Here is a 19,962-nt window from a genome sequence, read left to right as displayed (position 1 = left end):
GCTTTCCCATACGCTGATCACGAAACTGACATCTAAAATTCAGTATAGAATAAAAGCACTACGGAAAACGGGGGGAACCGGGGGGAGCGGGGAAAAAATTTAAAAATACCGGGTAGGGGTAGAAAGCACTTTGAAATATGTTTTCTGGGGTCTTTCTATCTGCTGATCCCGAAACTGACATCTTAAATGAAATAAAGAACATGAGCCCCACCATAACGGGGGAAAGAGGGGAAGAAAAGGGACAATTGAAGTCAGGGGTAGAAATCAGTTTGAAATGTGTTTTCTGGGGTATTCCTATCTGGTGATCACGAAATTGACACCTAAAATGAAGGAAAGAAAACGAGAACCATGAAAACTGAACAAAACTGGAGGAAATAACGGAAAAGGGGAAGGGAAGCCTGACTCCTGAGCCAGCTGCTATTGGCTAATAAGTGGGGCTATGGACAAAATAACTCGCTTAAGTATCAAAATTTTACTTGCTTGAATCACATACGTTTCTTACAACCAATTTAACTACTAAACACAAAGAAAACAACCGCTTGACCGTGGTCACAGTATAAAACTTCCGATGTTATAGGTAAACTTTGTACTTCCGTAGCCAATATCGTTAAATAAAAAACTAAAGAAATACATTCAGTAACTCTGGGTAAAATCTTCACTATTTAAGGCAGTAGAGTTGACTTGAAAAACACAGCATTGATGTCACTAGTCGAGCTCCTCGTCTTCGACAATCTCGTTGTCCCTGTTCAAGTAGTTGATACCCTGACATTCTCCGCACGCGAACGTACACGCTAATCCATTTTTCTTGCAGCTGCATCGCGAGTTCTCGCAGCCTGTCTTACAGTTGCATCTCACGACACTCAAAAGAGTCTGAGGTGCGAGAAACAAATTGGTCATCACAGGTAAGTATTTATGGTCTCTGAGGAGCCAACTCTAATCAGTCGGGTCGAGGTCAGCTGGTTCCCCTTTCCAAAGGGATACCTGGAGGTGCACTCACTGGGAGTGAAATGAAACTGCAGCTTCGGTTGGCGGAAGCCTTTCAGGCTTAACAAACGCCGTGGTATTTGACGAAGAAACTTTTTCCAAGAAAATTCGATGTCGCAGCTTAGTGAGATCTTCGTTTGGTCGTGCTTTATACAAGCTGAGGAGAGGATATTCACACGCTTTCACAATTTCATCTCTAGACGATGATTCATCCAGAAACACTTCACATTTTTTTTCTGAATACTTCGCTCTTCTTCAAAAGAGGTAGCACAGCTTGCTTTCCAAGTCCGAAAACTCGTGAGGTCGTGTCACATCCCAAGAGTGCGTGCCCTACCAGAAGTAGCCTGGATACTTCTCCCATTTTTTTTAACTTCGTTGAGGCACCAGAACCGTGTTATCGCTTCTTTTGCGTTCGTTGACGATTCGAAGTAAAGTGTTTTTGCATTAGGCGGGAGGTGATACAAGAGTAGAATCAGAAGGTCAGTGTCGTTGCCAAGAACAATTGTTTCAGAGTTTTCTGCTTTCGTTACGGCAGTCTTCACGATTATATAGTCAGCATCGTCCTTCGCATGGACGACTTCAAATCCTTTGGCTCTGAGTTTTTCCCCGATGTAGCTTATAATTTGCTGTTTGTTCTGAGAGTTGCTCAAAAACTCTGCCTTCTTTTTCTGGAGCTTCATCCCTAAACTGAAATCGATCACTTGATGCTGGTTTCCCTTACACCGTTGATTGTAGGTAGCATCTTTCGTGGTTGGACCAGTGCTGTATCCATCGAAGACAACAGTAGGGGAGGTACAGCGTCGAGTAACGAAACTAACATAGCTGTCACAGATTGAATCATAAGTATCACCAATCTTCCAAGGTACTTGCTGAAGCAGCCCACCTCCGTGAACTATAGTGACACGATTTGACATTGGCAGGTGGTGAATCGAGTCCGTTTTCGCTTCTTACCATATTGCTTTCGCTAGTGCAGGTTTGTCTGGTTGACGCATTATGCCAGAATTTTCAAACAAAGCGGGCGTATAACTGCACAGTTCGTAACGTAGAGTTTCTGCCATGTCCTTTTCAGATGTATGGGCAGCAGTCGAAAGACGTTGAAAAAGCAGTGCAGGGTCGATATGCAAAATCTCGCCATCTATCCTGATGTTCCCATCGGATGCCAGTGTAACGACTTTGTCTTTCTTCCTGAATGAAAAACATTCGACGGATTGGCCATCCATGCGCTGGAGGATCAGCTCACCTACAGCTTTAGCATCCTCTGCATTGACGCCTTTTTGGGCAATCAGCCTGGACCCTATACTTCTAAGCTCTGTGGAACTAGTGAAAGGACAGTTCCCTAGAAGGAATTCAAGAAACGTCAGTAGATCCTTAGTATCTCTCTTTATTCGTGCTGCGGTTGCAGTAACGTGCTGTTCACTAGAACTGTACTCTAGGCCCGTCAGTTTCTGCATTAGATCATTCACTGAAGCGAGTACTGGCATATACATTGTCCATATGTTTCTCTGAAGCTCAGTCATCCCTTTTCCTCTTGTCAGCCCTCCATCTGTTTTTAGGCTCTTCATCAGCACTGTCTCGATGACGAGGTCTGGAGCCAATCCAGCCCAATAACGATCACTTCATCGGGCAATAAACTTGCCACTTGCAAACTGTCCGAAGAGCTGTGGATTCGATGTTTCAAGTTCCTGCATCATCTGAAGAAAAAGACGAACTGACTTGGCATAAAGATTAGGCCCCGCAGCTGTGATGTATGGGAGCATATCAGAAAGAGAGGATAAGTAGAGATCCCGGTCTCCAGTCCTGTCTGCTTTCAAAAACTTCCGAAAGATCGAAACCATTTCGGAATTCTGCATGAATAGCTGCTCAGTTCTGTTGGATTTCAGAGACGATTTTAAGGCTTCGAGGCGTAGTAACACCACCTGAAGAGCTTCGTGATTAGCCGCTTCTTCCGGAGAAATCTTTCTATCCACCAAATCATCATACACGCTGGAGACTCGTACAAAATCTTTGCAGTCGGAAGGTCTCTCGCCATACGAAATCGAGTATACCATACACAAAAGTGAAATATTCAGTGATACGTCGACTAGCTTGTGAGCTCCTACTGATGTAGCAACCACTGTGCCGCTGAAAATATGTTTCACTATATTCTCCCCGTACACAAGTTCTAACATCTCTTTCAGGCCCAACCCTTCCATTATATAGCCTATGCTAAGAAGCTCATTTATGTATGGAACCCTCCATGTATTGTTACAATTTTCTTCAGGGGACTTGCTGGAGGCTCGTCATGAACAATCTTTGTTGCTTTCCAGAAGAGGGGCTGGTCAAACGTGACAACAGGACTTACACCGAGTCTTCGCGCTTGGTCACTGATGAATATGAGTGTGGAGTAAATACAAGACTGATCAGTAGGTTTGTAGTCTATCATAGGTAAAAACAGAACTGAGGATCGTCCGTCATGTTCTCCGACGTGCACTGCCTGCATAAGGCCACTCCAACCAGGTCTTTGGCTTCTAAAAAACCAGCTGCTGTGCCAAAGAAGGTCCGAGTTACTTTCAGAGGTTGTACAGCTCTGGAGGGTTTTATACACCATGCCAGTGCCCTCTTTGTTCCTTCGATTGTAGAAGTGGAAGGTCATGCCTGCGATGTCTTTTAGGGTTTCTGCATTAATTGCCATTCGAGGAATACTGGGCATTGTCGTGTTACATTTTGGACTCACAATTTCATTAATATCCAATACGTGAAATGTGCCTTTACCGTCGATCGTGCAGACATCATGGTCTACGGTATCTGCTGCTAACTGCAAGAAACTGCCAGTGCTAAGCGTGAAAAGACCAGTCCCGTGACTTGCAGCTGCGTTTCATTCAAATCTGAGCACTTCTTTATAGGATGAACAGAAGTCCAGTTTATGATCGTTGTCTATTAGAAACCGTGAATCAAAGTGGTGGTGGAGCTGAACTGCAACAAACACCTGAAGAGGTACGAGGAGTGTTCGAGATAAATAGGCTCGGACTTTTGCTTGACCAACAGCTGCCACTACAATATTCTCGGTTTCCCCTGGTATTAATTCGCAAAGAAGAAGACGCAAGGACTTGGGAAGGTAGCTTAAGCACGTTGCGACATTGTCAAGAGACTTGAAACTTGGATACTCTTCTGATAAAGGATAGCTTCACTTTTGATTATTCTAGTAACCGTTTTTATCAGGTTCATGATCTCTACGTCCTCAGATTGGTCCTTAGGAAGCGTACGATGCTTGTTCAAAATGAAATGAGCCGTCTCTCTGAATGTAATAATACTAGCTTTCCCAGGCAAATCCGTAATAAGCACATGTTCCCCGTAGTTTTCAAGGAAAAGACGTTGGATGTTCTTTACACTGTAAGCTTAACCGACTCCAAGGAAAAAATTCATCTTTTCTGCGACATCACTAAGAGTAAAGTTTTGGTCTTCTAAACTTTTAAAGTATTCTAGTGATTTTTCAATAGCTTCTCGCTTCTCTATTTTGGCTGGTCGTCCTGCCTTGGTAGAATCGTTTTATTTATATTCTTTGTAACGGTTTGGAATGCTTTTTTTTTTCTTAAAGCTCACATAGCATGATTTATGGTAAACTGCATCTGCAGCATGGAGATCAGAAAGAATGCAATTTATCCTTCCGAGAACAGTCGTCGCCCAATTGTCTTGGCCTCTACTTTCGCATGCCCGAAACACTGAGTGTCTAAGCTATGTCGTGGCTCTTTTCACGTACTCGCCATTGGCTTCCTATCTTATCGACTTCTCAAGCCCCACTACAGAGTTGCAAAAAGCGCAACATGACCTGCAAGTTAAAGTAATCTTGGTATCTCACTTGTCTCGGAGTCTCGTTAGGGATAGGTTCTTCACTTGTCCGTTTCAAGCAATAAATGGTACTTTGACGGCAATAATCTTTTCGGCATGCTTTATGAACAATCTGACCTGGTTCTGCAGCAATCTGGTCGCCTCTATCTTTGCTTGCTGTGCTCGCCGATAGTGCTCCTTTCGCAGTCAGAACAACGGATGTGTCATCATCGCTTGATATGTCCTGCTGACAAAGAATGCAGAGTCTGTTGGAGCCACTCATCTTGCACTGGAAGAGAATAGCAGCTTAGTTTCGGTAAAAATAGGACAGATACCTTGAATATCATGTCTCCCTGCTGCTCAAACAGAAGTGTTGAATTTTAACGATTGATAGCTGACATTACAGTGTCAGCTCTCCATGACATGAAAATTTTCCACTTCTGATACAGCAGCAGGGTTCCCAACGCGCTTTATCTTTCATTCGCACCATTTGCACGGCGAACGTACCTCTCAAAAGTAATTCTGAACCTTCGAGAGGGTGCGCACTCTCGAAAGACCGGCGCCGAAAAATAGATGTTACTCTTGCTTAATCTTGACAAAACGCAAATATAACCATGAATTCAGGCACCCAGGGAAAATAATGAATTAAACTTGGCTTAGTACTGAAAGAAGAGTTGCCGATACGCAAAATTATGCTTGACTTAACAAAAAAGTCTCGTCGTACCTTGATTTATCCTGCTACCATGTCACATGTGTAAGCATCCACGCAGACTGGGGACTATTGGATCCGCTAGATGTCATTCCGTCAGGATAGGTTTTGTCGTCGGCACTGGAACTCCGCGGTGACTAGTCTACCTTGATTCTCTTACTGAATGTCGAATTAGAACAGGATTATGTTGACGAACCCACGCGCTTGTTGATAACGGCGAGGAATACGGAATAAAGTAATTTCAGTATCTTTCCGTATTTCTTTCTCGAGTTTTTTTTGCCTGTTCCGAACCTGTGGGGTAGCCGAACGTCTATAGATCTCCTGTATTCACATTTGTAAACATTTCCACATGCTTTCTACCCCCTACCCTGTATATTTCCCTTTTCCCCCCCCCCCCCCCATTTCTCCGTTTTATGTTAATCAATTTTTTTATATAATTTTAGTTCTCAATTTCGTAATCACCAGATAGGAATACCCCAGAAAATATCTTTCAAACCGCTTTCTACCCCTACCCTGTATTCTTCTCTTTTCTCCCCTCTTTCCCCTGTTCCCCCGTTTTCCGTAGTACTCTTTTTCTATACTGAATTTTAGATGTCAATTTCATAATCAGCGTATGTGAAAACCTCAGAAAACTCACTTTAAACTATTTACTGGGCATGTTCGGCATTTTTCCCATTTTCCCCCCCATTTCCCCCTTTTCCCCTGTTTTTCGGGTACTCACCCCATTCAGATTGATGGGGACTTTTAGTATGTTGTACAGAATTTTTTTCTGATCATTTTGGTACCATTTTCGTTTATATTGCAATTTTGTCCGGGTTCGACACTTTTTTGAGCTAAAAGTCCTGGACTAGGAAGCATTTGAATACTTCTGTGTCAAGAATGAAACGTAACTGTTGCAAATCTGTTCGAAAGTGTTTCCTGTTTTTCATGGAATATGCTGGAGCGGCCATCCATCATCGATCACGTATTTTTCCGGCTCTTTTCATAGGACGTTCACAGGTTCTGCCTTTGCTAATTTCCAAATAGTTTTCGCTAGCTCCGCTTTATCTGGCTGTCATGGCAGGCTTGCCGATTCGAAATGGGCAGTAGGATAGCTGGAGAGTTCGATACTGAGAGTTTCATCCATATCCTGGAAGAAAGGCTTTAGTTGCCGCTGCTGCAAGACGTTGGAACAGAAGACTTGCGTCAATTTGTATGTCTTCACCGTCATCTTCGGAAATGTTGCCTCGATGGGCCATCGTAATCACTTTGCTTTTGCGCTTGAAGATATAGTGATCGGTATCGGCGTCATCCATTGACTTCAGAATTTATTTTCCTATCGCCTTTGCTGCATCCGTGTTGACATTCCTTGCTGCTGTCATACCATTCGATGCATTGCGCAATTGAGTGCAGCTGTCGCACGGACAGGACTGCGCAAAAAAACTACTAAAGCCTTTACGTCCTTTTTATCTCTTTCTATCCGAGCTGGTCTTGCGAAAACGTGCTGGTCAAATGACACGCACTCAACGCTGGTGAGTGATTGCATAAGCTCATTAATTTCAGCTCGCACTAGCATTGACATTGTCCAGATCAACCTCTGCGTCTCACTCATTCCATTTCCTCTCGTGAGTCCCATGCTTGTTTCAGCGACCTCATCAGTACTTGCTCAATTATTAAGTCAGGAGAGAGCCCAGCCCAGAATCTATCGTTTCTTTGAATGACAAACAGCCCATCCGCGACGTCTTGTACAGCTTCTGGTTACTTTCTTTCAGCTCTTCCATTTCTTTCAGCTCTGAAGAAATATTCTCACCTATTTCGTATACAGGTTGTGGCCTGCAGCTGCAAAGTAAGGGAACATCTCAGAGAGTGCTTGAAGATACTGCACCCAGTTTCCGATCCATTCTACCCTGATGGCCTTCTTAAGCACTCCCAACATTTCTGAATACTGAGGCAATATTTTTTCAGTCCTGTTGTTCTGCAGCGTGTCATGAAACTCCATCATTCGCGTTTGGATTCGACGCACTGCGTCTGTGTTGGATCCCCATTCAAGGGTTACTTCCCCATTCAGTAGAGCTATACATATTGCTAAAGCTTCTGCAAAGTCTTGTTGACTCGCACGTATATCATATGTGCAGTCGAAACCATACGATTTGCAAATGAGAGTGATCTGCAATGCTGAATCTATAAGCTCGTGCGCTCTCATGGCTCTTGAAACAGCCTTACCGCTAAGAATATGCTTAATGGTGTTCAAGCAAGAAAGTCCGATCGCTCCAAGAAAGCTCTTACGGCAATGGAGACCACCGATCATTGGAACTGCTGCCTTGAGATGACTATCAGCAGGCTCAGCGTTGATGATGTTCACCGCTTTCATGTACAAAGGTTGGTCGAAGCAACAACTGGTACCATTCCGTGCTGGCGTGCTTTATCGGAGATAAAACGCAAGGTCGTGCCTACACAATAACGATCGGGGGATTATAGTCGATCATAGGCAGAAAAAATATCGACGAAGCGCCTTTGTATGACCCATGGTGAACTGTTTGCATAAATCCGCTTCACCCAACCCGTTTCGTGTCATGTATCCAGCTTGCATGCCATAGTAAGTCAATGCCATCGATCTTGTCCTTGAAGGTGATGGCCGGGGTAGGCTTGCACATAAGACTGTTCTCCTGTTGGCTTCTGTTGTTGAAGAAGAAAGGCCCTTGTCCAACATTCTGGAGTACTTCAAGGTTTACAACTGCTCTTGGGATTATGACTGGAAATTTGGGTAGCCTTGGTGTGGTAGCAGCTAGCATGCCCATCCTATGGAAAGTATCTTTTCCGTCGATAGTGCAAACGTTGTGGCCGACATGGTCGCCAATGAACTGGATGAAAGTTTTAGAGGTGATTCCTGGAAATTCTATACCATGAGTTACTGCGGCAGAACGCTCGAATCGAAGCACTTCAAAGCAAGGCCGTACCCAGTGGGGGGGTTCGGGGGGCTTTAACCCCCCCCCCCTCCCGAAATGTTTTTCTGACTCGTAAAAACGTAACAAAAATGGATATAAATAAATTTTGTATGTTTTTTTTAGTTTTTTTTGGTTTAACCCCCCCCCCCCCAATTTTTTTTTTAGTAAAACCGCCTCCGAAAAAAAATCCTGGGTACGGCCTTGCTTCAGAGAAAGAAGTATAAAAACCTGGCCTATTCAGCTAGTCGATGAGAAAACTTGAACTAGATTGCTGGTGTAGCTGGACTCCAAGGTATACTTGTAAAGGAGCGAGCAAAGATTGGGGACGGCAGGCCTGCATTATTGCCTGACCGATTGAACCTACCAGCAGGTAGTGAATCTCCAGAAAACAGGAAAAGAGAAGCACCAGGGAATAGGATATTAAACTGTCGTCAAAACGGTGCTAGAGGGCTTTAAAACCGAGTTGATAGACCTTTGTCTCCTCTCTAAATTTTCTAAAGCCGTCTGATTATCTTTTCCCTTCTGAGGATATCTTGATTTCCCCCTCTTTTTCCCCTGTAACTTGAAAACGTGTGGAAAGGCTAATGACAGAGCAATCAAAGTGACATATTCATTCTTCTCGCACTGGGAAACCCCAGAAAACAAGTCTTGCAGACTGCTGTACGGGATCTTTATTTAAACCCTCTTTTTCCCCTGCAAGGGGGAAAATGAGAGCCGACTTATTACACAGCAATAAAAAAAAAACACATATTCGATCTTTTTGGACCCAAGAGCATCAGGAATGCCATTCTCAGTATCAAAAACTATCGGTCGTAGATTTTCGAGTTTTACCCTGGATTTTCCCCTTTCCCCCGTTTTTCACCCTGTTCCACCAAGGGGATTCTTGGGGACTTTTGGTATGTTGTACAGAATTTTTTTCTCTACAAAATGGTGCGAAAATTATTTATATTGCAATTTTGTCCCATCGTCGATTTTTTCCGTAGATTTATTGGACTATAGGCTTTACAAAGCTTCAACACTAATAAGCTATGCGAGGAGAATTAGTCTCCTTCCGTTTTTTCTCCATTTAATGATTTGGGTATGGTACTTAGACAGATTCCAGCAACTCTGAATCAATCTTTTTGAGAAAGGGGTGCTTGGAATGACAGAAGTTTGGAAAATATCTCGAATCCTCCGAAAAACCTGATTAAAAGAATCCAAAAATGTGAATTCCTAACTCCTTCACATGAATCGGAAAACTCATTACTCCTCGACAAATTTAGCATTAAATTAACGACAAATTAACTTGGGATTACATTATAATTGTGCTGGGTTGACTCTGCTTTTCTCCTTTAGCATTTCGTTTATTGCCTTCTCGTTTGATCTTTTTTTTATTGCCTGTAACATTTTGGCGTTGCTTCCCATTTATTTATATATCAAATGTATACATCAAGCTATGCTCTCCATTGGCTAGGTTTCTTATTTTTTTTTTTGTAATTACGGTTTCTGAATAAATCTTTTACTTCCATCTTTCCTTTAGGATATAACCTTAAAAAACTTTGTAAAAAGTTGGCCGAAACATGTTCAAGAGTTGAATGGGAAATCTTGGTCATTAATATACGGTTTGTGAGAAGATATCCTGAGAAAGTGTGAAGTGCCATCAAAACTTCGGCCCTATCCTTGTATTGTTTATCCATTTATTGTTTCTCTACCCTTGTAATTAGAAGAACTTTGTTAGTCACCTTGTTTGTTTTTTTGCTGAAAATAAAAAAAAATGTTTTAGTATATGCTAAGAAAGTTTATTTGAAGCGCCCCGGAGCAACAAAACGTCTCTTCTTCACAAATATTTGTTCTCCATTATAAATATATCTAGATTCTACACTTTTAGCCAGAGTTGAGCATTCTAAAATTGGGGATTTTTGGGCATTAGTGAGATGTTTTTCAGGGCTTTTTCTAAATTTAGTGCTGATTTCAACGAGAATTTGACATTTAGGAACAAATTATCATAGTGGAAAACCAACTTGTCAGTTGACATTCTTTACACCCGATCTTCAGTTCTTCCCATGAAATTTTTTGACTTCAGAGATACTAAAGACCACCAATATTTAAAGTTAAAAGCACGTTCTGTCATATGTCACCCATCTTAAACAATTAGAAGAGAAGTTGTAGTAAGCTAACAATAATACACAGCAATACTCTTCCTACTTTTGCCTTGGGCTGGACCACTGGAGGTAGGTTAGAGGCCTGAGCATCAAATTTAAATCATCCTTGCAAAACTAAAGATACACGTATTTTCACGTTGGTATTGGTGATATAAACGGGACAACTGCAAGCAGCGCAGTGTCGCAAGTGGATAATTTGTAAGAAGTGCTTCCCAGCATTGATTAAGACTTCCTCAGAGAAATACCATTGATACGTTTTTAGTTGTACGGCAGTCCTGGTTGTAATTATCCCCTCTAACAGCAAAAATAGAACTTTCCACAGGAAGTTTAAGCCTTTTGAGCGGGATTCTTAGAATTTTTGGTAGGATTCGTGAGTACCTTCAAGAGGCTGAAATCACACTTTCAGAATCACCAGATATTTAGAAAGGGCAATTGGACAGGTTTCCATATACCTCAACAAACCTAGATGTTATAACGGATACTAATGATGTTTTAAGCATATTTGGCAAGATTCTCAGACACATCAGAATACAAGAAGCATTAACAGTGTTCGAATAATTGTGTATTTGATCCGGAAATAGCAAGGTTTATTATCAGAGCTCTTATATTTGATTAACATGACCAAGCTTTTTTGTTGTAGCATCAAACTAAATAAGCTGATAGAGAAGGAGACTTTAAAAAATAGAAATGGCTGCTAAAAAATTTTGAACTCCTAGTAGCTTTTAGTTGATGGACCCCCACCTAACTAAAATCCATAATAAAGCCCTGTGGAATTTACTTTGCTTTTTAAAATATGAAACAATTTACCAATAAATCGGTGCTTTGCAGCTCTCAAACAGCCAAACTCTACACTTTATACGAGGACCACTCTTCTTTTTTTTTAACTGCTGGTCAAGCGAAAGATAGTAAAATTAAACAGTAAAAAGTAAAATTATATTTTGGAATGGACAGAGAACTAAAAGAAAATTTCCAGAAAAACAAATGCTTCTTTTATCAACACACCAGAAAATGTTAACTTGAAAGAGAGCGTACCCCAGGAAATATCTAAAAATAACATAGAAGAACAGCCGAAAAATCAAACAATATTAATAGCGACACAAGGCAGGCCGGATCGTTAATAACTTCTGTCGATATGACAGATTACCCATAAAAAGTTAGGTTATAAAAATCCCTTCTGTAAAAATGTAAACAGAACACAAAATAAAAACAAGTAAATTATAATTTATAACCAAATAAGGTTCATCAGAGAAACAGGTATGAAAACAGATTATCCAATATTGGTAATTTAAACTGAAAATTGCCGGCCTAAAAAACTTTTGGTTGCAATAGAAGAGGTATCTTAAAATTTGTTAATTTGTTAAAATTTGTACAAGCTTGCCCTTGCAACAAGTAAGATAGTTTCTGTTGCTATAGCATTAAAGATTCAGAGGGGAGCCGGCGTATACCTCCGTGGAAAATACACACACACCCCGTGGCTGGTTGGTCTCTAATCACTTTTTACCTATACAAAAAAGGACCAACTCTTATTTTCTGTAGTAGTGACCACCCTCTGAAGTTTCTGTGACTATGAGGTGGAGGTGGGGACGAGGAAGGGGCAGTCTCCCTCCTATACGGAATAAGTTCTGCTCATTTTGGGGTTTAATGTTACTCATTACTTTCATAATAACACCGTAGACTAGAAATATTCCCAGAAATCAAGAAGGATTTAATATCAATTTCAAATTTTTTACGTGTTTTTAAAGTTTCCTTTGTATCCCCCTCCCAAACGAGAGTCCTGGATACTACCCTGGGGATTATATATCAATTTTTACCTCCACCCCCTTTCGTTTCTCCCTTAGAACTAATTCTGTATTTATTTGATGGCTCAATGAGAGTTGGGATGTTTTGGCATTAAAATGCTCCCTTTGACACATCTCGCTCCCTCCTTAACTACAAAACAATCAGAGAACCTTAATGTAGAGGTTTAAAGCACTTATATGCAAATGTTTGGATTGTGTAACAACAGGGAATTTACCTATGACAGTGACATTTGTCTAGACCTTAAAAATATTTCGGCGAGTTAGGGAGAGAAGGAGATACCTCAAAGGGTGCATTTTAATGCCAAAACATCCCAATACTCATTGAGCCTTCAGATAAATACAGAAATAATTCTAAGGGAGAGACGACGGGAAGGTGGAGATATAAATTAATGCATAATCAACAGGGTCGTATCCAGGACTTTTGTTTCCAGGGTTACTTTTTTACAGCGGGGGGGGGGGTGCAAAAAACTTAAGAAAATGCATCATAAATGTGACATTGATATTGAATCCCTCTTGATTTCCGAGAATATTTCTGGTCTACGTTGTTATTATGGAATTAAAGAGTAACATTTAACCCCAAAAAGAGCAAAATTTATTCCGTATTGGAGTAGGAATGCCCCTTCCTCGTCCCAGCCTACGCCTTATGGTCGTAGATACTTCGGAGGATGCAAATTCTATCAAAAATTGAGAATTCTGGTCCTTTTCTATTAGTCGAAAGTGATTGGAGAACCAGCTGTGAAGAGGGGATTTTCTGGAGGCGGGGGGGGGGGAGTAAACGCATAACCCCGTTCAGAGAAAAGCTGTTTTGACAAGTAACGTCAACAAATATTTTCAACAGTGAGTAAAAGAATCTCCTGTTTTTTTGCAGAAATTGAAAGAGCATGGAAATATTCAACTGGGAATAGATGCACAGAAATTTGAGTAGCCAGCGTCGGTTATGGGTGGCCTGTGGCACACACACAAATTATGTTTCCAAAATTAAATAAAGTAGCATTTAAGAAACACAAAATTTAAAAAGTTATAGTGATACTTTGGAGTTCAAATTTTTTCCAAAAAACTGCCTATTTTTCATTACTTATTATTTGAATGCTGGGTTTCAAACAAATGCAAATTTTCTTTAACTAGATGGGGTTTTCTTTTAATTGGAAATTTGAGCTTTTCATGATAATAGCTTGTATGTAGTAAAGATTATTATTATTAAACAACAAAATTAATATTTAATCAGTTCAGCAAAGATAAATGCAATATGTGTGTGCATGCATACCAAGGGAAACATCAGGCACGACACAAACTACAAAAAGAACATAAAACATATTAGATGACAAAAACAAGAATATGAAAAGAAACTTACCACGATATCATTGAATTTCAAAGGTTCACAAGATAGAAATAAGAACATTGACCTAATGTAAGGATTTGTTTGGTGTTTTCCTTGCAAGAAGCATAAATCACGCCAGAGTGTGGTCCCTTCTCCATTAAAACCTATGAAAAAGTTATATATATATATATATATATATATATATATATATATATATATATATATATATATATATATATATATATATATATATATATATATATATATATATATATATATATATATATATATATATATATATATATATATATATATATATATATATATATATATATATATATATATATATATATATATATATATATATATATATATATATATATATATATGATATATATATATATATATATATATATATATATATATATATATATATATATATATATATATATATATATATATATATATATATATATATATATATATATATATATATATATATATATATATATATATATAAGGAAAGTCGTATTTCATATTTCGAACTTGAAATATCTAATATTTAGTGCTTCAAGCTGAAACCCATTAGCTCGAATAGCAGATTTCAAATAGGGGGTGAAAATTATAATACCAAAGTAAGTATTTAAGCGACTCAAATTGAGAACCGTTGTCCGAAACAGATGAACTAAGATTGGCATCCATTCGCTGTAGTATTCGGTTTCAAATAAAGTCAAAAGTTTTGCTGGCAAGTTCAAATTTATGTTCAGACTCCTGAATTTCTTTGCCTTATAGCATTGTCTTTATAGTAATTTTACTTCAAATTTTTAAATCGCTTTTGAAAAGAAATTATTGCATTTAAAAAGTTAAATAGCCCCTTTTTGTACCCAAGGGCTAAAGCCCATATTGACCATTGATATAATATATGTTGCAAAAAAGCAATCAGACTATGGCAACATACACAATTAATGATAATAATTGTCAACGTGTTCTATTTCTACCCAGAGGAATCATGACAAGTCTAGCACTTGGCTATATCCATCGAAAAGCCAAAAATCATTTGACCTTGTTAACTAAAATTTATTAGTTGTGAAACTTGTCACTGAATCCAATATTAACCTTTCCCAACTGAACTTGGTTGCCTTCTTATAATCAAATTGATCACAAGTAGTCAAATATCTCAATCATTATTACAATCCCCTCCATGTCAAAAATTGAGTACTCTTGGTACACTTCTATGCCCCTTCTTTTCTCGGTTATGATTAAACAACCTTGCTGAGAAAATTCCTTTAAAAAAGAAAAGGAAAAAACTTCTTCGCAGGCAGACCAATGGTCCACTGGCCACAGGTACCAACTTTCTGATTCTCTGACTTCGACCTGGAGGTCTATGCGGGGTCGGGGACAAATCATCCAACGCTCCACGTGTTTTTTCCGCAGATTTCTCCTGAAACCATTCGGAGCTAGGTTGACTCTGGCCAAGTTTCCACAATCATATCACTGACCTCCATCTCAGACGAAACGATCAGCAACCACAGGATTTGAACACATGCCCCAAAGAAACCAAGGAACGCTCGGCAAGGACAGCTAAAGAATTTCGTGATAGATGGAAATTTGTCGATGACCTAACGGTCGTAGAAGAATGCTACAGAAATTTAATATCAACCTTAGAGCCTCCAATTTCAAGTCTCCTCTAGTTACGCTGATTTTATACTTATTCGTAGTAGCCTAACTATTTCCTTTCCAATATTTAACCATATTAACATAAATCTTTTCAAAGAAAATAGGCATGTATCCCCATTAGCTACTGTAGTCCATGTGCTAACCCCTATAAACTTTTTAAAATTACCTAACTGTACCTGCTTCAACTTGTCTTCCTTATTAGAACACAATATTTCTAAACCATAATGAGCTGCGGAAATACCTTAGCCTTGAATATCGACTTATGCATTTTACTTGTTTGCATGTCCCTAATGTGACTTGTTTATTGCAACAAAAATGACCTTAGTCGCTCTTTCTTCAGTTGCCACCTAAATAGTAAATCTGTTCCCCTTATGTTTATAACTTAGATGTTTCCATTCCTCTTTAACTCTAGCTTTACACCTCCAAAACTGAAACTTGTCTCCTAATTAATAGCTCTTCAAGTTCGAAATATCATTTCCGCCACCTAATTTATAATTACTTGTAATTAAATAATTTTTATACAGCCGTGCAATAAATTTTCGAGACTTATGTTTGCTTTCAGCCAGAGGAAAATGTCATCAGCCAATACTAGCATACTAAGGTTTGATATATCTATTGGTAACACAGCTGCTTTATTTTAAAATCATAAATTATTCCAAAGCCTAAAGTGTATAAAGAAAACAACTTAGGTCGCAATGTACCATGCCCCCCCCCTTCTTTTCCACTTACCACCTGCCTTAGAGATACATACAATTCTGTAAAAATTTACCGTGGTCAATTTGGTTGGCCCATATCTACCAGTGTCTGAATCAGTAGCGACCAATTATATTTTGTTCCTTTTAGGTTTATGAAGCATAGTTGTTCTCTAAGCCATACTAAACATATGGGCTATTACAGTAGTAAATAAAATATATTTTGGAGAAGGTAGCTTTATTAAGATACTAATTACTGAAAACCGGATTTGCTTAGACATATTTTTATGTTTATGTTGCCCCAGCATTGCCATGCAGATTAACTTAACAATCTACCTATACTTAAATGATTGGCAAGTGTTTGTATCTCCCACCAAATCACTAATCTTCAGCTCTGAAAACAAAGGTGTGATTTTATACAACGGATACGTGAAGCAAGCATTTCTCACTCTACAGTCAGGGTCAGGAGGTTTCAAATGCTCTTAAGAGATTGTGCACCGATTTTTTTCTTACCAATCGTCTGACAGGTTCCGCTACTAGTTATTTAAATAAATGAAAACCATACTTAAATCACAAGCATGGATTTATCTCAGAAGACTGATGGCTCGGTTTTCGTGTAATTCCAAACTTCCATTTTATATAATGAAATAACAAAAATGAACTAACTGCGACAACGCTCCGATATACTAAAAGAGCCAAGAGACATATAGCGTGTGCATTTTTTCTCCCCTTCGCTTGAAAAAGGCAATTTTTTTTAATATTTCAAACAGTTAAATTAAAGAAATCATATCTGGGAGTCACCGACATTGTGTTGGAACAATTCTGCAAAAACACGGTGAAAATATTATTATTTTAAGCAATATATACATATAGTGAATTAGGTGAGAAAATATTAGCATTAATAAATTTACATGGCCAGAATTTTGAACATGATTAAAATGGAGAAAATCATAACCTGTTCTCAACTTATATTTTTTGCAATAAGTTTGCGTATTCTTGATTCTCCTTCTTATAAGAATGAGGAGATCACCCCTTTTTATACGAAGGAGAAGCTCCTCACTTTTCTCTTGCTTCTTCCTTCTTATAAAAAGAATAGCATAAGTTAGAAAAAAATAAATCGGACCACAGGCTTTTTATTCTTTGTATCAGGTTAGTATAAATCCATCGATTATTTCTTTGTTATGTTTTTGGTATTCTAACTCATATGTGAGATTAAACTCAAATGGAGTTGTTTTTTGAAATATTCCTGTTAAATGCAGAGTTAGGCAAAAAGGAGTCTTTGGGCCTCGCATTGTTAATTCTTGTATTTCGAGTGTGATTAGTAAGATTCCCTTCAGTTTTTTTCTCGTTTTTTTTTTTTTTATTTTTTTTTTATTTAGCAAATTATGATGATCTCCTGAATAGTCATTCTAAACGAAAACTAAGACGGAACGCTAAGGCTAGAACGGAACGTCAGTTTGGTCGGATCTATGCTTAATGAAATAGGCTTGTCATTGAATACTTCGAAATGTATAATTTACTTTTTCTGGGCTATTAATCGTGCTATTCCCCTTGCTTACAATACTTTTATGATGCGTAGTGTTCCCTGTCATTAAATGGCTTAGCATTTCTACTTGTGAATTCGTCGGCAACATCTAGCGTAAACTTATCCATGATTCTAAGCATAAGCTTAAAATGTTGCAAATCCTAGTCCATTTAATGTAGGCGGTCTCGCTAAACTGTACTGTAGTTTTTATAACCATGCAATTTTTTTCGCTTCTGGGCCGTGTCCGCTTTTTATTAAGCATGATCTTGAAAAAATGAAGATTAATCATTTTAAATATAGTAAGTTTTTACTATATTTGTCACTTACTGTGCGAAATAGGCGTCTTGTGGGGCCTTATGCTGTAACAGCAATTTTGTAATTGCTGGATATTGTGCAAGCCAAGATCAGACAGGATACTTGTTTCCGGTTGGGCCCACACCTTAGTCTTATCCAATATTTTTTTGTTCACAGTGATAACGTTTGTTATTAGATTCTTCTTTTTTCGTGTTACTCCGCTATTTACATGTATAATAGTGACTCCTATTGCTATCCTTGCAATTAAGCTACCTTAAAGCCCTGGGAGTTCATCTTCTAACCTCTTTTCGTTTAAAGAAGTGTGGAATGAGTGTGATGGTGGGGCAAGGGATGTTTGGCAGCTCTTCTTGTAATGTGGAAAGTATTCTAAGTTTAAAATAAAAGAACTTTCAAATGCTCACCTACACAGATCTGGAGTGCATTGTCTAAGTGCAACGTTTTTGTTACTCCCCTCCCCCCACTAAAAAATGGAAAATTATCACCCAAAAATATTGTTCCTTTTTTGCATTGCCACGACTTCAGCTTAATTCAAGGGTGAATTGCTGCCTTAAAACTTAATTCACGTACGATGATGTATTAGAAAACTAAAATACAAACGTTTTCCATAGCGAACAAATTTATATATTTATTTTTATTCTTAGATTTTTATTTTTTGACTTTTTTAGATTTCCTGCTTAAAATCCACGGACAATTCTCTCCAAATATATCAAATTAGCAAACATTTTACGAAAAATTGTTGGTAATTAGGCAATTATCTTATGTTAGCCCGTAGAAGCATAACTGTTATCGAAATGTTGCTTACAGGAAATATATTATTATTTTAAAATTATATTATTCTTCCTAACAAGACCACAAAGAATGGCACCATTTTCTAAATGAAAAAAACTTTAAAAAAGAAATTTTTGACCTGAAATAGCGACTGCAATAAGATCAAGTCCATTATATTTTGGACTATGTCGTGCAGCTTCGGTCAATATTCTAGCTGCTTTGTCTATCTGCGCATTGAAAATTGCCAGACAAGCTAATCTGCAAGGATCTTCCTTTTGTACTTCCAAATCCACTCCCCATCCACAAAGTGCTAACGACTCCTCTCTTTGCGGGCTCCTAAAACAAACCAAACAAACTATTTTAAGAACTTCAAAACCACAATTACTCGTTATTCGCCCCCATGCAGGGTGGAGAGGGCCTTCGGGCCGCACCCTCTACTAGAGTTCTTGAAAAAAAAAACTTGCCTGTGTTGAACAATATCTTCCAACAATTTACCTCTCCCATTTCGAATTGAATTCCTGTGTATGTGACTACATGAGGGACATTAAAGTCTTATTCTAGCTGTTTAGCAACAGTTTTTGTCCTTTTTTTTAAGCTAATTAGAAACTTTCTGTTACTTTAACCTACAATCTGCTCAAACAAAAAAACAGCTAGGAAAAAGAATCCAACTTTTATTTAAACGAAATGGGAAAAAAGGGTTTTTATTTTTGATAATAGGTTTTTAGCAATCATATTTCATATTAAGGAAGATACCCAGTTTTTACAAAAAGCCTGGTATTGGCTATGTTTTGGCCTTGATATTCTGGAAAAAATGCATCACGAACCATTAGATACTAGACTATCGAAGAAACTAATTTAGATAGAGAAACTGTGGTTTGTCACTTCATTGAGTATCGGCATCCTTGAATTTCTTGTCACAGAATTAGTAGGTGCTAATGATACAAGTTTTATTGTTTTTTGTGTTTTAACATACCTTATTTCTTTCTTTCATTTTTTTTTCTTAAAACATTTACACTAGCTATAGCTCAAAGATTACCAATTATACTTTTGCGACCTATATAGTGCATTGAAGCCACATTAATCAGGTAAACACAGCAGTTTTCAACAGTTTTCTATCAATGAATCAAACAATTTTTACGAAAAGCTTAAACAACTTACTTTTCTTATAAATTACAAAAACATGAGATACACCCCCTCGTTTTGGGAAGTACAATTTACTACAGCAAATCTGAAAATTATCCCACGCACAACTGGACAACAACAATCCATCTCAAGATGTCTGATTATTCATTTCAGTCTTTTTTTT

The 19,962-nt window shown here is 38.4% G+C and overlaps 1 protein-coding gene across 4 annotated transcripts in view; it reads right to left on the bottom strand.

Annotated features, from left to right (window-relative positions):
* The window catches only part of mio (GATOR complex protein mio), a 102,745-nt gene that overhangs the window by 17,856 nt on the left and 64,927 nt on the right, over positions 1-19,962 (bottom strand). For all 4 annotated transcript variants that reach the window (XM_089099593.1, XM_089099595.1, XM_089099592.1 and 1 more), the window contains exons 9-10: positions 18,796-18,992; positions 13,713-13,843 (exon numbers count right to left, since the gene is read on the bottom strand). In XM_089099593.1, the coding sequence (XP_088955719.1) occupies positions 13,713-13,843; positions 18,796-18,992 (328 nt within the window). The remainder of the gene's footprint in view (positions 1-13,712; positions 13,844-18,795; positions 18,993-19,962) is intronic.

Source organism: Artemia sp. Qi Xiang Cuo, chromosome 13 (genome assembly GCF_049724085.1).
Source record: "Artemia sp. Qi Xiang Cuo chromosome 13, ASM4972408v1, whole genome shotgun sequence".
In the NCBI taxonomy this organism is placed as follows: Eukaryota; Metazoa; Arthropoda; class Branchiopoda; order Anostraca; family Artemiidae; genus Artemia; species Artemia sp. Qi Xiang Cuo.
The sequence above is the reverse complement of the archived record's forward strand: the minus strand, read 5'-3'. Positions and strand labels throughout refer to the sequence as shown.